The sequence below is a fragment of the Podarcis bocagei genome (assembly GCF_964188305.1).
Source record: "Podarcis bocagei genome assembly, chromosome: 17".
Classification (NCBI taxonomy): Eukaryota; Metazoa; Chordata; class Lepidosauria; order Squamata; family Lacertidae; genus Podarcis; species Podarcis bocagei.
The window spans coordinates 43235622-43257533 of record NC_138143.1 but is presented as its reverse complement, the minus strand read 5'-3'; the positions used below and the strand labels follow the sequence as shown (position 1 = coordinate 43257533).

Sequence of the window (21912 nt, the reverse complement as noted above, 5' to 3'; positions counted from 1 at the left end):
TGCGATTGGCAAGCCCTAGGCGCTGAGGTTTTACCCACAGCGCCACCCGACTGGAGGTAGGCTGTATGAATTGTGTATTGCTTTGTAATGATTTGTTGGGTCTCTGGACCGTAATAAAGATTGATTGAGTTTCAGGTTAAAAATGGACCTTGAGAACGAATTAAATTCTTAACCTGAGGTGCCACTGTAATTCCCTCCTACCATGTTTTGAAACAGAAGACTACCCAACAGCCCCTCAACAGAGAGCAAATTCCATTCATTAGCTATAGATACCATTTCCAAGACGTTTAATGCACCTCACAGCAGAACCGTACGGCAAGTGCTCAAGAATACAATCAGAAATAGCCTGGTGCCACTGCAGGTCAACAATCTGTGGGAAGTGCTCCAACATCACACTTCAGTCTCATGCATGCACTTCCAAGTGCGCCATGCTGGTGCCGGTGCAATCCACGTGTCGACACACAAGTAATGAGCCCCATTATGATCAGCCGTAAGTGACCATCTGGTGACGTGCGGGTCTTTGAGAGTCCAAACTCTTTCTCTAGAGTTCTGGGGTCTGCGTAGGAGCCAGAGGGGCTCGTCTTTCTGCAGAGGCCTGGCGATTACTCCTCAGGAGGCTTCCAGAAGCTGCAGGACAAAAAGCATATTGTCATTCTCGTTAGAACTGTTTATCCACACTGTCATGCGTTTGTGGGGTCCAGAGTTTATGGGTACAATACACCCATAATTTGTGGATCTAGTAAATGTTGGCGTTTAATCAGCGCTTGGAGTATTGAAAGGGGCTGCCGGATGCTGGACTGAGCTAAAATACAGGCCAAACCTCCGCTCAGGAAATTGCCCGAGAGAACCATCAAGGAGATACAGTGGTACCTCGGTTTTCGAACGTCTCCGTTGACCAACATTTTGGTTTATGAACACTGTAAACATGGAAGTAAATTCTTCGGTTTTTGAACAAGGCTCAGAAGTCAAACATTCCACGTGGCTTTCACTAAGTGCAAGATCCGGAGGCCTAGCTGTCAGCTGTTGAGTCTTCGGTTTTTGAACGTTTCAAAACTAGGACCCACGTACCTACGGGACCGCCTCTCCTGGTATGCCCCACGGAGGACCTTAAGGTCCATAAATAACAACACTTTGTCAGGTCCTAATTTGCAACTCCTTGAACTGGCTTTGAAAGCTTATGCTGAACCTACATATCTAGCAAGTACAGTGGTGCCCCGCAAGACGAATGCCTCGCAAGACGAAAAACCCGCTAGACGAAAGGGTTTTCCATTTTTCGATGCGCTTCGCAAGACGAATTTCCCTATGGGCTTGCTTCGCAAGACGAAAACGTCTTGCAAGTCTTGCGATTTTTTTCGCTTCCCCCCCTTTTTCTAAGCCGCTAAGCCGCTAATAGCCTTCTAGCCGCTAAGCCGCTAAGCCTTTAATAGCCGCTAAACCGCTAATAGCGCTAATCCGCTAAGCCGCTAATAGGGTTGCTTCGCAAGACGAAAAAACCGCTAGACGAAGAGACTCGCGGAACGGATTATTTTTGTCTTGCGAGGCACCACTGTATAACATCCAGGCAGGCCTGAGGCTCAAACCTCACATTTGAAGCTGCTTGGATCGGGGCCACTTGTCAGGGACCGTGCTGAGGAGGACTGCACTGAGAAGGAATGGTGGGAGCCTCCCCCTCCCCCTGCTCCTGAATCTTCCCAAGAGCAGGAGGACAGTATAGATTTGGAATAGTGGTTTGCAGAGGGCCATAGTTCAGAAGGCAGAAGCTGGGAAATACTGGATGGGGAACAGCTAGCAGAAGAAACATTAGAAGAGAGAGAGTTAACAGATTCACAGTCTCTGGACAGCATCCACCCCCCTTCTCCAAGGACATGGAGAGCTCAGAACGTGTTAGAACTGAAAACGCAGAAGTTACAAGCTCAGGTTACAAGACGTAGGAGTGGCATAGATTAATAGGGACAAAGGGGGAAGAGTGACCCTTAATTGGGAGCACCCCGATTTCTAGGAGACATGCTCTTTGTTCTCTCAGTGTGATCATTAAAGATTCTAACTAGTAAGACGCTCCTTTCGTTTGATCTTTTGTTACTGCCATGGGGGAGGAAGCCAATTCCCCAAAGCCTGACACGACTTCATGCTGTAAGGAGGACTGAGACTAGCCTTTTGGAGCAAATGAACTATGAGTCTAGATGTGCGTCCTTCACATCCTGCCAGGAAAACCAGCACAATGGTGTGCACAGCATGCTGGACACATCAAACACCACCTCCCAGCACACACAGTTGTGATTCTTCCTAACGTCACAAAGAGTACTTACTTACACAGGGTGATGTGTGCCCATGTTAGAAGTGCCCTCACTTCATATATTCCCCTTCGCTCAAATAGTCCATAAAGGACCCTGTCAACTCAGCAAAATCTTCCAATACAAGACTGGTAGAATCCTCACCAGACAGGTCACTGTCAGGCCGAGGTCTCCTGAGATGGGCAGGAGGGGCAGGAGGAGACACAGTGCAAGGGGCCGCAGGAGCTGTCTGGACAAAGGTGGGCGACTGGCCCGAGGGCGCTGCTGGACCCTCGCTTTCCTCTGGTTCTTTCTCCAGCTCCATGTCAGAAGAGGCAGGTCCCAGGACATGGTAGAGGCTGGGAAGGCGGATGTCAAACCGCAAGCCGAATTTAGCAAAAAGCTTTTCATTCAGGGCATACAGTTTCTCTGAGATGTCAAAGCCAAGGAGGACTGAGAAGAGGCGGGCAATATAGCGCTCTTTGGCCAGGAGCAAGTAGAGATCCTTCCTTTGCCAAGTGATGAAGCTACAGTCAGTCTCTGCTGTCAGCGTTACCTGCAGAGGGAAGGAGAGAGGAGAGGTGGCTACCTCAGACCTTTGTATCGAGTGTAAAAAAAAAGTCACTACGCTGTCCAAACTTCTGCTGCAATACTGTCCCTGTTAAGTTGTGGGCGAACATATCAGACGACACAGCAATTCTTCAAACAGCCCTTGTTTATTCACAGGCCAGAACAGAACTGAATTGAAGGGTTCAGCCAGCCTGCTTATATAGAGCTCCACTACAACGTAACTGTAACAATTTTCTAAAACTATCCAATCACTGAACGTCACTTTTGATCCCTTATTTGCATAACTATCTACAGTACCCCCTGCTGGCCCAGGGTGAGAACTTCAGTACATAACTTTTGAATTCAAATGTTTTTGGAAAGGAGATTTTACAATAAATATGCCTGGAAAAGTTTGTACTGTACTGTAGGAATGTTTTTTTTACTATAAAACGCCTTAGTACCTGAAAGATAACCTCTTCTCAGATGTATCTACCTGTGCCCCATGATGATCAGCCGAGGCTCTCCTTCAAATATCCTCACAATCAGATATATGGGAGATGTTGACACAGAAGACGACCTTTTTAAGAGTGACACACAAATGCACACTACTGTGGAATGTTCTTCTCGAAGAGGCTTACCTGTCATCAACCATAATGTATTTTTGGTGCCAGGTGAAGATCTTTTTATTTTCAGAGTCTTTAAAAATTACTTAAAATTATGAAATGGTGGACATTAACATTTTAATCTCTGAATCTCACCGTGATTTTAGGAGGTGTTTTGACACCACAAAGATGCTCTCTGCCGCTCTGCAAATAGCTACACAACAAATCCTAAAACCCATAACAAATTATGTTCTAGCAGAGTTCATACATACAAGTTTCAACCACGGCTTAATAATATGTGGCTGAACTGTATGTACAAACTCTGCTCAGACATAATTTCTTACAGTTTTTAGGATTTTTGTTAGACGTTTTCTTAGATTCGCAATTATAGGTTGTTTAATTTGTTTATTGCCAAGAGAAGCTGGTGATGAGGGGCTCCGATAAATGTAAAGAATAACATTTGCCTCCACTGTGTGCGTTATGCTTGCACAGGTGTAAATAAAGCAAATATCGCAACCACCATTGGTGCCAATTCTCTCTGACACCCAACAACACCATCCCTGTATTTTATCTGAAATCATTTAAATGAGAGCTGCTTCTTTTGTTTTTACGGAGGAAATGTAAAACTCTGGCAAGAGAGAAAAGATGTGTGTTTCCCCAGACTTTTGAAACGTACACAGGATTTCATTCACTGGAGTGGGTAAATGAGACGTTGGCATGTGCAGGGTGGCAAGAGCTCAGCCACATTCTCCTAGAGGGCTCCCTGGGTCCAGGAATCTCCTTGGCCAAGACCCAAGGAAGCAGAACATGGACAGGCGACACGACATGTCCTTGAGTCTGGTATTTAATGCTGCTGCCAAGCAAGCAGTTGCTCCGGCCTCCTCACCGAGGGGAGCCAGAATAGGATCGCTTTCCGAAGGGAGGTCTGAAAGACTTCAGGGGATGAGAAACCCATTTTCCAAGCAGCATTTTCCAGCCCATTAGAAAACTTGGTCAGCTTATAGTGAAGTCACATAATGTTATTCCAATGAAATAAAAATCAGTTTTCGCTGTTTTCTACAAGAAACACAGTCAAACCTAATAGGGGAACAGGATTGGCTTCTAAGGGAAGCAAGAGGAACGCTACTGTGCTTGTTTCCTTGATACAGCCTCAGGCTTTAAAAATAATCTGATGCTTCAAGGAAATTTCAGCCAGTTTACGAGCTTCAGGGCAAAATTAGAGATGTGACAGTTTTGGTTTAAAAAAGAAAAAGAAAATTGAGGAAATATAATGTATGTCACATTTTTGTTTAGGCAGCAACAAAACAGTACAGAACGTACAAAAGAAGTACGGTATGATGTCTGCGATGTTGAGCCCATGAATTTGGAAAATGGCAAGCATCAGAGAATATTGCAGCCTATGCATTCACAGACAGCTAAGACTTGAAGCATCCTGGAAAGGGCCCAAATTGGCCACCTCCTTTCTTCCTAAAACTGTGTCCCATATCTTATCTATACCCCCCCTTAATTTTGGTAGCACAGCCATTCCATGAAGACGTTTGCCTCAGAGGCAGCTGCTGGGCACTCCATACAGGAATGGATATTTGAGATTTTTCCACAGCTTGTCACTGTGCGTTCTATTTTAAAGTTCCCTGCAGGCCATCACCGTCCCATTGAGTATAGTGAACAATCCATTTATCAGCCCAGACGACAAAACTCTTGCCGTGTCACGGATCCTGACTCTGAATTCTTAAAAGGACCTCAGACACAGTGCGGCACCACTCATTCCAAACATTTATGCAGGAATTGTACTTGGGCGATTTGGGGAGGGCTTACTGAGTGTTTTAAAATAATTTTTTGATAGAGCAATCTTATGGCGTGTGGAGTTGTCCAGCGTTAAAAATACTGTGACGTGGATGTCCCATAATAATGAAGACGTTAAGCCCAAAGTCCGCTTTCCTCTGGAATGTCATGGCCATTTCAAACGTATACAGCTGGTCTCAAGAGAATTTAAAGGCAAGCTGAACCCAGGAGACCTCAGCTTTGAATCCCAACCTTTGGGCTTTGGGAATCCAGTTGCTTTGGAGATCCAAACAGCTATTTTAAGCATCCCCAGTTTGGATTTCCATCTTTCTTTTGTTTAATGGCAGATCTCCATAGATCACCACAGACACTGCTTTTGAAAGTCTCCTCGCTTTCAAAGTACAGTTGTACCTCGGCTCCTGAACGCATTGGGAGGCGAACGTTCCTGCTCCCGAAAGATTGAAAACCAGAAGTGAATATTCCAGTTTTCGAATGTTATTTTGGACGCCGAGCGTCTGATGGGGCTTCCGATTGGCTGCAGGAGCTTCCTGCAGCTAATCAGAAGCCGCGCTTTGGTTTCCAAACATTCTGGAAGTCGAACGGATTTCCGGAACAGATTCTGTTTGACTTCCGAGGTATGATTTGTATGCAGCTTGCTATGTGGCATTAGTGGGGTAGAGGTAGGATTACTAAGAAACATAAGCCCAAAGTGCATGGAATGACTAGAGCAGTTCTTTGTACCCCAGCCTCTACTACACCCTCCCATCAGATGTCAAGGAAATAAACAACTACAGTGGTACCTCTAGATGTGAACAGGAGCCTCGTTACGGAGCCCCGTTCACATCTAGAAGCAAACGTAACCCGTGTCCACGCATCTGCGCGTGCGCAGGTCATGTTTTGGTGCTTCTGCGCATGCGCGTGACATCATTTTGAGCATCTGCGCATGCACAAGAGGCGAAACCCGGAAGTAACGCGCTCCGTTACTTCCGGGTTGCCGCAACTCAAACACACTCAACCCGAAGCACATTCAACCCGAGGTATGACTGTACAGTCAAACCTTGGCTCCCGAACGGCTCCGTTTTCGAACGATTCAGCTCCCAAATGCCAAAAACCCGGAAGTAAATGCTCCGGTTTTCAAACATTTCTTGGAAGCTGAACACCCAATGTGGCTTCTGCTGAGTGCAGGAAGATCTTGCAACCAATCAAAAGCCGTAATTCAGTTGTCGGAATGTTTTGGAAGCCTGGAATGGGCTTTCAGGACGGATTACGTTTGACAACCGAGGTTTGACTGTATCTGACTTTTAGAAGACATCTGAAGGCAGCCTGGTATAGGGAAGTTTTTAATGTTTGATGTCTCACTGTGTTGTAATTTGTTGGAAGTTGCCCAGAGTGGCTGGGGGAGCCCAGTCAGATGGGTGGCATATAAATAAGTTGTTGTTCTTGTTGTGATATGATTCTGACCCAGAAAGTAAACAAACAGACAAAAAACACCACACACACAACACACAATCTCAAAAGCCCCCCAAGATGCAGTTGTGTTCTGTGAGGTTACCTGAAATGTTCCCTCTTCGGAAGGAGGCAGCGACTCCCACTCGGGGGAATCCAGGAATTGATATGGGAAGACATAATGTAGAAATTGTCCGTCCTGGCTTACTCTAACCCTGATTGGGGCAGGGGGAAGGAAAAAGACACATTTTAAAGCAGATTCGTTTTTTAAAAATTCTTCCCAAACTTTATACAGTGCATGATAATACCTGCCCCCACCCCAAGGTGGATCTCAACAGAAATTACTCTTACGCCACTGGCCTCGCATCTGACGGCAGGGGCACGTGGAAAATGGTCTGGCAGGTATATGAGGGAGCAGGTAAGTGGTCCTCATGCAGTTGTGCAAACATTTTTTTAAAAAATATGTATTATTCCATTCACATCCCACCTTTGCATTAAGGCAGTCAAGGCAGTTTATAATACAAAATATTAACCCATCCTAACAAATGCATACCCTCCAACATTTTTCCGATGGAAATTTGGACATCCTGGTACAAAATATTATCAGGCCAACTTCAGGAGCTGACAGGCATTTGGTTCTGAGTTTCTCTTAGCCCTTCCCAGAGAGCATACAGGTCTTAAATAGCCCCAGAGTGGTTGGGTGGGGTGAGGGGCCCCCGACACGTCTCTCAGGGTTGCAAAAACAGAAAGAGATGGGAAAGAGCTTCAAAAGGACCACTCCAAACGACGGAGCGCATGCTTTTCGACATGAGTTGCGCAGCAAAATATCACTTGATAAAGATAGGAATCGACATTTCTGCATAAAACCCCAAAAGAAAAGGCCAAAACAGCCCCTAGAAGGCAGGACGCATGCTTATTATAAGCAGCACATGTGTTCAGCCCAGGATAGACAGCGATCCAGTTGTGGATAATTTGCATCAGCCAACAGGCAGAGTAGATCAAGTTCCGCTTAGGCAGTTGCATCATCATCATCATCATCATCATCTTCATCATTATTTAATACAGTATCATCTATGCATATGGCATTTTACAAGATTAAAGGCTGCATTGAGAATTGTGTGATAATGGCAATTATTATTCTATATTACCGTGGTCCCTCGGGTTAAGAACTTAATTCGTTCCAGAGGTCCGTTCTTAACCTGAAGCACCACTTTAGCTAATGAGGCCTCCCACTGCCGCGCGATTTCTGTTCTCATCCTGAAGCAAAGTTCTTAACCTGAGGTACTATTCTGGGTTAGTGGTGTATTTAACCTGAAGTGTCTGTAACCCGAGGTACCACTGTATTCAATATTTATACACCGCCTTTCCCCCCTGATGGGACAGTATGGTTTTTGGTGCAAAAACTGGTCACCGACTCTTCATTTCTGATTATCTGATTATCTAAGCAAGTTTCAGGCTCTGTACCAGGAAACATGTCTCTGCTTTGTTTTTCTGTTGTTGGGGGCTTTTGATGGAACACGCAAGCAGGAAGAGAAGGGAACTATAGCTCAGTGGCCAATACAGATTGCAAATCCCCTTCCCACCCCTTGTACAGCCATCTCCTTTCCCTTACCTTTTATGTGCCCCAACCCTAATTCCTCCAGGTTGTGACAACTGCAAAACAGTCTCCAAATTCTGCATCACAGCATAAACTAAAATAAGCCAACGAATCAAGCAAACTAGGTAAAACCTGGCCCACGGTAGAAATATTTTTCTTTTTTAATGTAAAATTCCAGATCCCTTGAGTGTGGAACACTTCAGACTTAACCAACATATGCCAGGAAATAATGGAATAGATACAACCCAATTACGGTAACTGTTCCCCACCATACAAAAAAACCCTGAACCAACCTTCCGCTGCCACATTTAAAGCTTGTTTAAAGCATCATTGTTGTTTGCCAGCTGCTTTATCTGCCATGACCTTAATTTTACAGTACACCTCTCTCCCTAAATGCTGAGGGCCAGATTACATGACTGCAGGGCCATGCGCAACTTTAGCTCAACAGTCCTGCAAAGCATCCTCAGGAGGAGACCATTTGCCACAGAAAAGCATTGTGGGTGGGGTCCTTAAGCCCTCACCCTCCTTCCCCTTTTCCCATGGATACCCATGTTTAGAAGGTAAAAAAAAAAGCCTAAATCTGTAAGAAGGTAAAGCTGGGCTGCACAACTTCAGCATACAAGCCGGGACTTCAGAACCTCCAAGTGTTCCTATTTTCCAGCGACAGTCCTGGATTTACAGAAGACATCCCGGTTTCTGATTTGATCCTGGAATGTCCCGGTTTTCTTTAGAATGTGCCTATTTCCATCGGAGAAATGTTGGAAAGTGTAGAGTTATGTGACCCCCGAGCCAAGGAGATAAGTAACTCTACAACCTGTAGAAGACATCTGAAGACAGGCCTGCATAGGGAAGTTTTTTTATGTTTACTTTTTTATTATGTTTTTATATATGTTGGAAGCTGCCCAGAGTGGCTGGGGCCACCCAGTCAGATGGGCAGGGTATCAATAATAATATTATTATTATTTTGGAATAGAACGTCCTTATTTTCATTGGATAAATGTTGGAGGGTATGGGATGGAATGCTTCTTCATACATGCACACAAAAAGAGCCCTCCATTAAGAAAACTAGATGCCAGAGAGGAAGTTCTAACCTAGTCTTCTCAATGGCATACAAGGTCTTTTGGGGGGAAATGACAAGAGGGGGGTATTCCATCACATGAGTTGAGTCCTCAAATGCAGAGTAAAGTGATACAGCCAAGACACAGGTTTTACCACCTATGTGGGAACTCGGAGAATGCATGGGTTGGTTGGTTTTTCATGCCACTCCATCTATTTTTCAAAAGCACCAGTTGGGTCAGTTTTCTAATGCCAAGAAAAAATATTGTCAGGGGAAGGTGAGGCCTACCTGCCAGACAACAAGAATGACAGACGATCAATTGACGTCTTGCCCTCCACAGCATAGTTCTGGTCTTTGGCCAGTGGCAAAACCTGTTCCTCACAACACTTGACAATTTCTTTGTAGACCTGAGGTGGCACTTGCAGAGGCTGGCACAGTTGCTTGTAGAGCATGTCGAATTCTTCAGGGAAGGCGTGTTGACGGAGTTGGTAAACTAGGTGAGCCAACTGAAGCAGACAGATCAGAACTAAGAGCATGTTCCAGATGAAGATGTCCAGTCCACAAGCATCTAGCCAGCCCCAGAGCGCAGCACAGAAGAAACCAGCAGTCAAGAAGCCAAAGATGAAGATGGAGCCAACCGTTCCACTTCCTCCCATGAATCCCAGGAGGAGGAGGAAGCCAGCAAGGTGATAGATTGGTCCTTCCATATACTGCTTCCATCCCTCACATAAAATTGGGTAGAAAACAATCCGATCCAAGAGGGTGCTGTTTGTACTCATTTTCCTTGTCTCCTAACCTCTGCACCAATATGTATTGAAAAATTATACTGGAGAACTTGTAAAACCAGTTCCTAGAACTGGAGCTGAACAGTAGCTATGTCTTAGAGCGGCCTTTCTCAGCCTGTGGGTCCCCAGAACATTTTCAAAATTATTAATGTGTTTGCACCAAAAAACCCCAGCACCCCCTTCCTCCAAAGTGGAAGACCAAATGTGGTTTGCAGGAGTCCAGTCTCATACCAATCAGCTGCACCAACTTGCAGAAGCACCAGAAATTCAATCTGGAAGGAAGCGACGCCTTTCAGTTTGAGAACTCCCTGGGAGAAGAGCTGGGAAGAGTTGCCTGCGGCTTGCTCCCTCGCAGGCCGTGTGAGAAAATGAAAATAGACTCGGTGAAAGAGCAGCAGCCAGGGCAGAAGGGGTGGGGAAGGGAGCAGCGGAGGGTACTTGTGTTTAATTTGGAATGTATAGCACCCGGCCGTGGAAAGAAGAGCGACCCCAAATAGATAACCATGTTTGGAATTGAAATCCAAGAAGCAGAGGCTGAGAGGCGAAGAGAGGCCAGCCGAGCGATGGCCACTTAACATAACCAGAGAACGAGATTACACATAGTATTGTCTGCGTAGATGCTTTCCGTCTGTTCCCAGGGCTTGCTTGGCAGAACAAATCCCCTCTCATATCACAAGGCGGGGGGAGGAATTTCCTCTATCATGAACTGCAAGCCGCAGAAAACAAGATAAGGTAGGATTTTAGGAGGGGGGGGGTGTTGGCTGTAGACCACAGTATCCATAGGAAGTGGCGACAGCTGGGATTTTAAAAATTAGACAGAAGCTGTGGATCAGAGTCTGGTCAAACAAGCTGCAATATTTTGAGGCTGCAAATTTTATAAATGATTCAGACAGAAGACTGGAGTGGTCAACGAAGGAAAGTTGCTTGACCTTTAAGAGTGATATGTCAAAAGAACAGCTCCTTTGCGGTCTCATTTCTTGCTTGGTGTTCCCCAGAACTGCTTCCTTCCAGTGCTGGAACACTTTGATTCCTATTTTTCAGCCACTAGAAGGACACAACAGACGCAGTGGAGTGGACTTTCCACTTTTAAAATTATGCTACCGATCTTAAAGCCACCGCTGTGCTGGGTCTGGCTGCAGAGAAAGAGAGCACAGCAGAGCTTTCCAAATTTGTGTCATGACATTTTAATGTCTCGGCTTTAGTGTGTAGCTGTGTCACGTAAATGCTCCCGGCGCTCGTCCTGGGGCTGGAAATGGGTTATTTTAACCTCCCTTTTGCTAGGAAAACTGAATTACTGTGTCACGAACTGAAGCACGTCTAAAAAGTGTATCAGCGCCGTGAAAAGTTTCAAAAGCTCTGGAGTACCGGGGGTCTGAGGGGGGCAAGTATCCCTGTCTTTCTCAGTGAGATAGGAAGACAGCTGAGCTGCTGTCACAAAGCAATGTCAGACAAGCCTTACCTTTCATTATCAATATACTGGTAGTTTTTCTGAGCAGGAATGTGAGCAGGTTTATGTGTAAATACTGCATTGGGTAAGGAGGGGGGAAATGGAAAGAGATGAAAATTATTCCATTAAAAATGGATTAAAATATAGTCTTTTCCCTTTCTTTCAAAACAGAGTGATCCCCAAGAAAACAGAAGCTGGCCGTCCTACAATAAGGCATTTTCATTTATGATTTTATGTGAAGTGGAAAGAACTATCAGGCAACAAGGAACCCAGCATTAAGATGGTATTCAGACTTCAAATCACCCTGTAAAACCCGCAGAGTTAAACTGATCTAACACTTCTGAGCAGATAACAGTGTGGTATACTTCACATTTTTCTTGGCTTCCTTGAAAACAAGTGGCAGTATGCAAGGATTGGAGTTTTAAGAGTTTGAAATGCAAAACAATGTCCTAAAGAAATTATGGTTGGTGCACACCTTAAAGATAATCGTTTTGTGTCACTGAATACAAAATATCAGGTTGACCCTTTCATCAAGAGGGACAAAAGACACCTCACACACTGCAAGATAACATGTCCTTGCAGATTTAAGTTATCCAAAGTAAGTTTTGGGTGCAAAGATCTCAGTATTCTCAGAACATCTGAAGTGTGTTTAATCTTGCCTGGCCTCCTTGGGAACAGGTACGCAGGGCCCAATTCAAAGTGCTGGTGCTGACCAATGAAGCCTTCCATGACTCAAGACCTGAAGGACAAACCTCTTCCCACATGAACCGACCCAGACCCTGCACCTGTCACCCGAGTCCCTTCTCTGTGTCCCCCTCCCTGAGAGATTTGGAGGGTGACAGGAGAACAGGCTTTGTCTATGGTGGCTCTCTCTCCAGGCTCGCCTGGCGCCATCATTAAATGTCTTTAGGCTCCAGGCAAACATTTGTCCTTATCCAAGCCTTTAGCCATTAAATATTCTTGTTTAGTCATTTAGTCGAGTCCGCCTCTTCATGACCCCCTGGACCAGAGTACGCCAGGCACTCCTGTCCTCCACTGCCTCCCGCAGTTTGGTCAAACTCATGCTGGTAGCTTCGAGAACACTGTCCCACCACCTCGTCCTCTGTCGTCCCCTTCTCCTTGTGCCCTCCATCTTTCCCAACATCAGGGTCTTTCCCAGGGAGTCTTCTCTTCTCATGAGGTGGCGAAAGTCTTGGAGCCTCAGCTTCAAGATCTGTCCTTCCAGTGAGCACTCAGGGCTGATTTCCTTCAGAATGGAGAGATTTGAACTTCTTGCAGTCCATGGGACTCTCAAGAGTCTCCTGGAGCACCAAAATAAATATAAGATTATGCTAATAATTTATTCTAATTTCAGAATTTAGGATTTCCATACATAAGGCCTTTGTGGAAGAGTTAGAAATTCTAATCTATTATCAGACTTCAAGGAAAAATACTAGTGGAAAATACAGAAAATGTATCCAGTGCTTTTTTTCTGGGGGGACACAGGGGTATGAATACCCCTAAACATTTTGTGAATCTTTGTACTTTTGTCCATTTACTGTATTTATTGTTCCCAATCTGAACTATAAAATGGTGATTTTCTTGAGAGAAAATGAGAGTACCCCTAAACATTTTTTTAGTAAAAAACAACACTGGTTGTATCCATGGTGGCTTTGTCTGAGCAAAAATTAAGTTTTCCTCTTGCAAGTTGGGTACCAGATTTTTAGTGAACCCCCCCTACTGATTTTTAACGCCCAGGCACCACCCCAAAAGCTGTTCCTGAGGGACCCTCTAGATATAATAGGACATGACAAGGACACTGCAAAGGGGAGGGGAGGGGGGGAGAGACCAATAAAAATATGGCGCCTCAACTTGTAGGAGCGCATTTTGCTCAAGCAACACTGCCAGTGGATGCAATTCCACAGAAAACTGAACTCCATCAGGCAGCTGCTCTCAGGTAAGGAGAAAAACAAGGGTTACATTGAGCTAATTCTGATTCCGTAATATTGAGTAGACTAGTATTCCCTGAAATTTACAAGAACTGGAATGTCTTCAAGTGTCTTTTTTCTGTTTTACATGCATCAGAGTCTGAAGGTGTCAGAGGCAGCTTTCATTTTATTTATTTATTAACAAAATAATTCCATCCACAAACTTGACACAGGCCAGGACCTGTCCTGCACTTCAATATAAGGTCACTTGGAAAGCTTTGCATCTTACCCTGAAAGCCCTGACAGAAAGATTAAATACAAATCTAACAAATAAAAGAAAACCAACCAACCCAGCTTCACCACCCAACTACGCAGTTGACATTTGCGCAGCTTCGCTATGGATTTACTACGGCAGCCCCTTCTCAAGAGAGGTAAGTCACACAATGCTGGAACCCATGAATTATATTTTTCACACACAAAATATTACTCTGTCCATCTACCCAGCTGGGTAGCCATGCAGCCTATACACAGCAAATCTACAAGTTGATTTTGACCTCTGCTGAAAAAGGAGCTTGGCAGATTGCAATGGAAACTTGAGTACGTGCACACATACTTGCCCAATCCAACAGCATCTCTGAATTCAGCCAACTTTGTTTTTATTGATTGAGCATATTTAATTCCAGTGCATACATGGGAGGGTGGTGACATAGTTTCCCAGATACAACTGCATCATACAGGAGCCAGTTTTGTTGTGCTCAAACGTTTATTCAGGAGAATCTCTCCTATTATCACTTAGGCAGGATCCAGCCATGGAAGAAGACTGTAACTCAACACACTCCTCTGATTTTAGAATCCATCGTATTTTTCCCCAATAAATTCATCTTCTGATAAATAAACACCCGTGTTCAAGCAGCCATGAAGAGTAAAGTCCCCAAACTAATATTTCAACAGCAAATCACCTAGAGGGAGAAGGGAGAAAAGGTCCAATAAGAAGCAGCTTTAGCTATATATCTCATCTATTAGCAATGATGTTCCTCTAAAACTTATGTTGGGAAGTTAATGAAAGCAATGCCTGCAAGTAAAACATACCAAGGATTAATTTATGACTTATTTGTAGTTATTTTACGTCTACCATCATCACCACTATCTGCCACCACAGAACTGGCGGTTTTACTTAACCACAGTGACTTTGAAGACTTACTGGACTTGGAAGGTTAACACAATGGACCATATACTTCAAACTTTCGACGGAATGTTTGTACCCAAAGAATCCCTAGCAGAAGCCTGTCCAAGGAAGGAGAGTCTGCAACTTCTTCCAGTGCTAAATTTCTCTTACATTTAACAAAATCTACCTCCTGGCTTGTTACAAATCTAAAAGCATCAGTCAGACATACAAAGTAGACACATTGACATTTTTGCCCAACGATTTTTAAGGTGTTTGGTAAAGTATATTCAGAGTACTTATGAAAGGCTCTCACATCATGTTTTGATGTTCAAACAATACACTATAAAAGGAAGTTTATTTACTCCAAACTTCCTGTTTTAAATTCTTTACAAGCCTGAATCTGCAGGGGCGTATTTACTATGTTAAAAGGTATTATCATGGTAATGACCCCTTGTTTGTTTTATTATTACATTCATATACCACATTCAAGTGGGACGCAGGTGGCGCTGTGGGTTAAAATACAGAGCCTCTTGGGCTTGCCGATCAGAAGGTCAACGGTTCGAATCCTCACGACAGGGTGAACTCCCGTTGCTCAGTCCCTGCTCCTGCCAACCTAGCAGTTCGAAAGCACGTCAAAGTGCAAGTAGATAAATAGGTACCGCTCCGGCGGGAAGGTAAATGGCGTTTCTGTGCGCTGCTCTGGTTCACCAGAAGCGGCTTAGTCATGCTGGCCACATGACCCGGAAGCTGTACACCGGCGAACCAGAGCAGCGCACGGAAACACCGTTTACCTTCCCACCAGAGTGGTACCTCTTTATCTACTTGCACTTTGACACATGCTTTCGAACTGCTAGGTGGGCAGGAGCAGGGACCGAGCAACGGGAGCTCACTCCGTCGCAGGGATTCGAACCGCCGGCAAGCCCTAGGCTCTGTGGTTTAACCCCCAGCGCCACCCACGTTCCTCACCTTGACAGCTAACAGCATGCATTTCCCCTGGAAAATGGCACCGTTGCAAGAGGACATCCATTTACCTTCCAAACATTCAGGTGTGTGCTTCATCTTATTCATATCTTAAAACCCAAGGCCCTCATGCACTCCTTGTGGGCCTCAATAAGAGCACCACAGTGTTCTTCTCCTTTTTCGATGATGCTGCAAGACAAAATTTCCCAATTAAGCAATTTCACAAATTAGGGAGTTGACTTGATCAGCGCTGAGGAAGACTAGCCTGGAATTGACGGCACTCTTTGGTACAAATGTCCAACTGTCCTCCACCCGCGTTTGCAGATTATGCTTCCTTCCTCCAAAGGAATGAATGGTTGCAATTTGCGTCCCATTCAGATCACCTTTCTGGTAAGGCTACAGGAAAGCTGCATGTTGTTGGTTAAAAAGAATCAGGTAAACTGTCTTTTCTGTTTTACAAAATGCAGTGGCTGATGTTTTGATGCGAAGAGAGGAGAACAAGGGTCAAAGAGGCTTCCTAACCCTTTTCCCAGGGTGTTTCCCCATTGAAGCACTATCACTAGCTACTCAGAAAGCATGGAAATATAAGGGGTGGGAAATCCCTGTATGGGGCAGCTACATATTCCTGCATTGCAGGGGGTTGGAGTGGATCAGAGCTTTCCAAACTGTGTGTCAACTGCAGCATGTAGGTTTTGTCAGTTTGCATTTCTTAGCGCAGAAAGTATTGATGTGATGTGCAGAGATCTTTCCTATTCTACTTATTTCAAGAAACAAGCAGAAGGTTCATGACTGGATTATTCCTTCCAAGAAGCTGAGTACAGACGGCTTAAAGTGGTTCTGTTCTCTCTTCTGTCAAGGCCAGGCTGACTATAAAAGTAGGGCCAGAAGGAGCCCGGGTTTCATTTTCTCTATCTGTTTTCCTTCTGGTGTGGTGTTCTGTACATAGTACAGTGGCACCTCGGGTTAAGTACTTAATTCGTTCCGGAGGTCTGTTCTTAACCTGAAACTGTTCTGAACCTGAAGCACCACTTTAGCTAATGGGGCCTCGATTTCTGTTCTCATCCTGAAGCAAAATTCTTAACCTGAGGTGCTATTTCTGGGTTAGTGGAGTCTGTAACCTGAAGCGTCTGTAACCTGAGGTACCACTGCATGTGTTAAGGTTTAGACTCGTTACAAGTTATCTGTAAGTGAAGTCTGTTGCAGCTGGGTTTCCTAGGAGCAGTGCCCATCGTCAATGGATTTGTGGCCATTCTGCTCGTGAAATAGTAATTACCTCGTCGATTTTTCAGGGATCCTTCAACGTGTCTTAAGTTTTTACGGCGCTAACTATACCTTGGAATCTGTTCTGGGGAATTTCAAGGCCAAGTTTGACCTCCGCTTTGCTAGCAGAACCGAGTGACCGTGTCGGGAAAAGACGCGTGTCTCGGAAAGTGGAAAGTTTGGAAAGCTCTGCCCCCTCCGGCTCCCTCCCCGCTCTTCTCCGCTTCTCGCCCCGCGGCCCTAAGGCACCTGGCGAGGAGGAGGGGACGGGGGCCGCCAGGTCCAGCAGGGGCTCCGCTGCCTCCTTCTGCTCAGAGGAGAGCCCCCGATCCGGCCTGCGCTGCCCGCTCCCCGTCGCCCCCCCGGCGAGTCTTCCAGCCCCCCCCCCGTCCCGTCCCGGCCCCGTTCTTCCCCACCAGGCGTCGCGCGCCCGCTTGGTCTCCGGGCAGGCGCAGCAGGGCTTGAGGGCGGGCGGAGGCTTCTGCTCGGCCGCCGCCGCAGGAGACGGGAGACCCGGGGAGTCGCGGGGGGCCGCGGTCGACATGGCTGCCCGCTCGCAGAAAGAGGCCCGCCTCCCCGCCCCACTCACTTCCGCCGCCTCTTCCGCCACACTCGGCTCGCCATTGGACGCCCAGCCAGGGGGAGGGTGTCGGCGGGAGTGCGCCTGCGCGGACAAAGACCGTCCCGAAATGGCAGAGGCGGGAGGGCGCGGCTTCCGGAAGTGCGCGAGGGGTTATTGCAGGAAAAGAAAATAATAAATAAAAAGACAGGGCAGCACCGTCGCCTTGCTTGGCAGTTTGGCCAGAGGGGGGATGGAGAGGAGACAGAACCAGGCTGAGTCAGCCAGCAGCCTTCACCCTTTTCAGGATCAGATCCCGCATTTCATCTTGCAACTGCAAAAAGGGGTTGTTTTTTAATCCACCCCCCCCGTTTGTGCCCACTTTTCTTTTCTAAAAAGAGTGGCCATGTCACGCAGGAATGAAAAGGATAAAAGAAGGCAGACGAAGGGGCAACAACTTCAGCGAGAAGCGGAGTTTGTTTGTTGGCTTGTTTTCAATGGAATAATAAAGCACAATATTTAGCAAACCCCCAAAAAGAAAAGTATTACGCTCCAAGATGCCTTCTGACACTGTTACTGCATTTGGGACTGCAAGCTCTTCAGAGCAAGCGGCCGCCCTCTTGTCCTCACAGATTCCTAGAGTTGTGGAGGGGAAGGGATGACGAGGGCCATCTAGTCCGACCCCTGCAAGGCAGGGTTCTTCTGGGAAGTCCTATGCGTGCTGACGATGCTGTGCGAACAAATGCAAACTTACAAGCTAAGGGAATTCTGGACTCCTTTCCCTCCCTCTCCTCTCCTAAAAGAAAAAGAAAAAACCCAAAGAGAAATTAGCAGCGGTGTCTCTGATATGATCAAGAGCTGACCCACTACTGGAAGACAAATGCACTAAGCAACACATGGATACAAGCATTACAGTGGTACCTTGGGTTAGAGACGCTTCAGGTTGAAGATGAAGACGCTTCAGGTTACAGGCTCCACTAACCCAAAATTAGTACCTTGGGTTAAGAACTTTGCTTCAGGATGAGAACAGAAATTGTCCTCTGGCGGCAGCAGCAGGAGGCCCCATTAGCTAAAGTGGTGCTTCAGGTTAAGAACAGTTTCAGGTTAAGAACGGACCTCCAGAACGAATTAAGTTCTTAACCCGAGGTACCACTGCATATCCGATGTCCTAAACATCGCTTTACTTGCCTTGTAAAAAAGAGGGGGGAAACTGTCAGGCAACCCAGGTCTCCCTAGGGATAAAGTTCCACAAGCTTAGACCTTTGTTGGCAAGGTGATGTCTCTGCTTTTTAAGATGCTGTCTAGGTTTGTCACTGCAGATGGTGACAGCAGCCACCATATTAAAAGACGCCTACTTCTTGAGAGAAAAGCAATGACAAACCTAGACAGCATCTTAAAAAGCAGAGACATCACCTTGCCAACAAAGGTCCGTACAGTTAAAGCTCTGGTTTACCCAGTAGTGATGTATGGAAGTGAGAGCTGGACCATAAAGAAGGCTGATCGCCGAAGAATGGATGCTTTTGACTTCTGGTGCTGGAGGAGACTCTTGAGAGTCCCATGGACTGCAAGAAGATCCAACCTCTCCATTCTGAAGGAAATCAGCCCTGAGTGCTCACTGGAAGGACAGAGCTTGAAGCTGAGGCTCCAGTACTTTGGCCACCTCATGAGAAGAGAAGACTCCCTGGGAAAGACCCTGATGTGGGGAAAGATGGAGGGCACAAGGAGAAGGGGAAAACAGAGGGTGAGATGGTGGGACAGTGTTCTCGAAGCCACCAGCATGAGTTTGACCAAACTGCGGGAGGCAGTGGAAGACAGGAGGGCCTGGCCTGCTCTGGTCCAGGGGGTCACGAAGAGTCGGACACGACTAAATGACTCAACAACCACAAGGTTTGTCCTCGCTTTCCTCCCACGAAGGAGGCGTCTTTGAATTTCGCGGCTGCTGCCGTAAGAGCTTCCCTCCTCCCCTCCCGCTCCAGCGCGCAGCCTCCTCTGCCCTTTCCTATCTCTGCGGCTTCAGCTGCGCGCGCAGGCCGCGCCCCCTCCCCGCCGAGTCCCGGCGTTGCTATGGCGACGCTTGGGCCTAGCGCAGCCGCGCCGGGCGGCCAAGTGGCGAGATGAGCCGCTCGGTGACGGTGGGTCGGGCGGCGGCGGCGGCCGGGGCGCCCCCCGGGGCTCGCTACCGGAGGGCCGTGGCGCCCAGCCGGGCCTTCGACTTCCTCTACGGTGATTTGCGGGGAAGGGGCGCCGGGAAGCGAGGCTGGCCTCCGCCTTCTCCCTCACGGGGACGCCCGCGGGGGGGGGGGGCGCGATCGCGGTGAACACCCAGATAATTACTATAAAGACAGCGCAGGAAGTGGCATGGTTAATAATAATAATAATAATAATAATAATAATAATAATAATAACAAATTTTTACTCTGCTTTCCCCCCAGACAGAGAGACTCACAAGCAGTTTACAGATAAAACTAAGAAGAGCTGAAAACAGAGCATGGGGAGGAGGGAGGGAGGCAATGTTGTTTTTTTAAAAGAAAACCACAATTAAACATGGAAATATATTAAAAACACAGATAATTGCTATAAAGGCAGCACAGGAAGTGGCATTGTTGTTGTTTTTATTTATATATATATATATATATTTATACCCTGCTTTCCCCCCAGACACAGAGACTTACAAGCAGCTTACAGATAAAACTAAGAAGAGCTAAAAGCAGAGCATGGGGAGGAGGGAGGGAGGCAATCGCTTAAAAACCCCACCCACAATTCAACATGGAAATACATTAAAAAGACAGGTATTTGCATTAAAGGCAGCGCAGGAAGTGGCCTTGTTGTTATTATTTTTATACCCTGCTTTTCCCCCTGAAAGGGACTCCCAAGAACTCCCAAGCAGTTTTCTGTACAGATAAAAATAAGAACAGCTAAAAACGTGGGGGAGGGGAATAAGCATTTGAAAATACAATTAAACGTGAATAGAATTAAGACTAAAGCGCACCCATAAAGATCTTCCAAGTTGTGCTTCATGGGAGCAGCGCCCACAACAGGCGCACAGAACCACAACATGCCGTAATAAAGGTGGATTATACCCTCCCTTCCATTGAGTGCAGAAGACAGGAGATCATATTCATTTCCAGCTTTAAAAAAAAAAATTCGTCACCAGTGATATTTCAATCAATCGTTGTAACTCATGTTTGATCACATTGGTCTTTACCACTGCCACCCGCTGCCCTAGGTGAGTGCTGCAAAGTGGAATTTGCGGTTTTTTTCTTGCTACCTTTACACCTCTGCTCTAATGTGTTGGCTGCAAACATCAATTTACACAGGTAACTATGTACCTGTTTTACTATGTTTAGGCATTTCACTCCCCATCCCCAATGTGGTTCCTGGAAATGCAAATTGGCATGAGATTTTATTTCCCCTATAGTTATCCTGTTATTGCCCCCCCCCCCCCATACAGTCATTTGGGAAGCTATTCTTTCCACCAGTTTTTCTGACTCTTTGACACATTTTGACATTTAGCTCTTACCGTTCCCTCACTGATGTGGTTGATGCAAGCAGTAATCAATATTATTTACCTGTTTTCTGTTTTTTTGTATCACAGCCTTTTAACAGCGCTCCTCATCCAAATAAGCAAGAAAATTATATTTCCTTTCAACCTTTTTTTTATTCTGGTAGCACATCTGATTTGATTGATTGACTGATTTAATTTCTATACTGTTTAATATATTAAAATTTTCTCTAATTGGTGTACAAAAAACTGAAGCAACAGAAAACGTAAGCAAACTATTACATGTTTAAATGTTACATTAATACCAATATATATATATTATAAATATATATTCCTTCTGAAACATCTCTCAACCTCTGGGTTCTCACCCAGGGTCCAAATAAACTCTCAGCTCACCCTTAAAAGTCTCTCAACCAGAAGCATTTGTGGAAATGGCAGACATCACCCTAGTCTCTCACCCTAGACTTCCTTTATGTGGGCAAGCCCAAGGTGGATGGTACTTCCACAGGCTGCCCACAGCTGTGCCCCATTCAGCTGCACACTGGACAACCAGCTCCAGGTATAGCAGGTTTCTTTATTTTTCTAAGGGGCCCAAAGAATGGGAAAAGGTACTCCCCACACTCAACAGCTGTTTCTTCAACTGGACACACACGCACCCCAACATGAGTGCTGTAAACAGCATCACCACCTTCTTATTGTGGCATCCCAGTCTGATCCTCTCCCCCGGCCCGTGTGGTTGCTGGAAAAAGGAACGTAAACCCACTATATTCCCCAATCTTACTTCATTTTGTTTAGCTGTATAGCTCCCCCCCTTCCCGGCCCTTAAACACCATAGTGCTTACACAGCAAGTGACACACTAAGTGCACCTCTCTAAAAACAGGAAAACAATGGGAAGTGAAACACAAATTTGACCAGGAGTGTCACATAAAACAGACGCAGTGCTTAACCCGGTTCAACTATTATAAACAACGTTCTCCCCACCAGCCAGATGTGCCACAAGGAAACTAGGAGGGGCTAAAAGGT

General features: G+C 46.0%; 3 protein-coding genes across 5 annotated transcripts in view; 1 reads left to right on the top strand and 2 right to left on the bottom strand.

Annotated features, from left to right (window-relative positions):
* Positions 1 to 270: 270 nt before the first annotated feature.
* POPDC2 (popeye domain cAMP effector 2) lies at positions 271 to 10433 on the bottom strand. Of its 3 annotated transcripts, none has more exons than XM_081176819.1 (4): positions 9592 to 10433; positions 6756 to 6864; positions 2307 to 2826; positions 271 to 627 (listed from the first exon to the last, which is right to left on the bottom strand). In XM_081176819.1, exons 1-3 carry the CDS (start codon positions 10080 to 10082, stop codon positions 2344 to 2346), a joined length of 1083 nt encoding a protein of 360 aa, XP_081032945.1. In that variant the 5' UTR covers positions 10083 to 10433; the 3' UTR covers positions 271 to 627; positions 2307 to 2343. The 3 variants fall into 3 exon arrangements, with proteins under 3 accessions (XP_081032945.1, XP_081032946.1, XP_081032947.1); XM_081176820.1 differs by having other exon boundaries at positions 2311 to 2826; XM_081176821.1 differs by having other exon boundaries at positions 2436 to 2826; positions 9592 to 10431.
* Positions 10434 to 14077: 3644 nt separating this feature from the next.
* COX17 (cytochrome c oxidase copper chaperone COX17) lies at positions 14078 to 17382 on the bottom strand. The gene is made up of 3 exons (XM_081175949.1): positions 17244 to 17382; positions 15639 to 15756; positions 14078 to 14401 (listed from the first exon to the last, which is right to left on the bottom strand). The coding sequence occupies exons 1-2, from the start codon at positions 17369 to 17371 to the stop codon at positions 15672 to 15674; spliced, it is 213 nt and encodes a 70-aa protein (XP_081032075.1). The 5' UTR covers positions 17372 to 17382; the 3' UTR covers positions 14078 to 14401; positions 15639 to 15671.
* A 2072-nt stretch (positions 17383 to 19454) lies between these two features.
* Positions 19455 to 21912, top strand: part of CFAP91 (cilia and flagella associated protein 91) — a 24929-nt gene continuing 22471 nt past the window's right edge. The window contains exon 1 of the mRNA XM_081176343.1: positions 19455 to 19609. Within this exon, the coding sequence (XP_081032469.1) occupies positions 19501 to 19609 (109 nt within the window). The 5' untranslated portion in view covers positions 19455 to 19500. The remainder of the gene's footprint in view (positions 19610 to 21912) is intronic.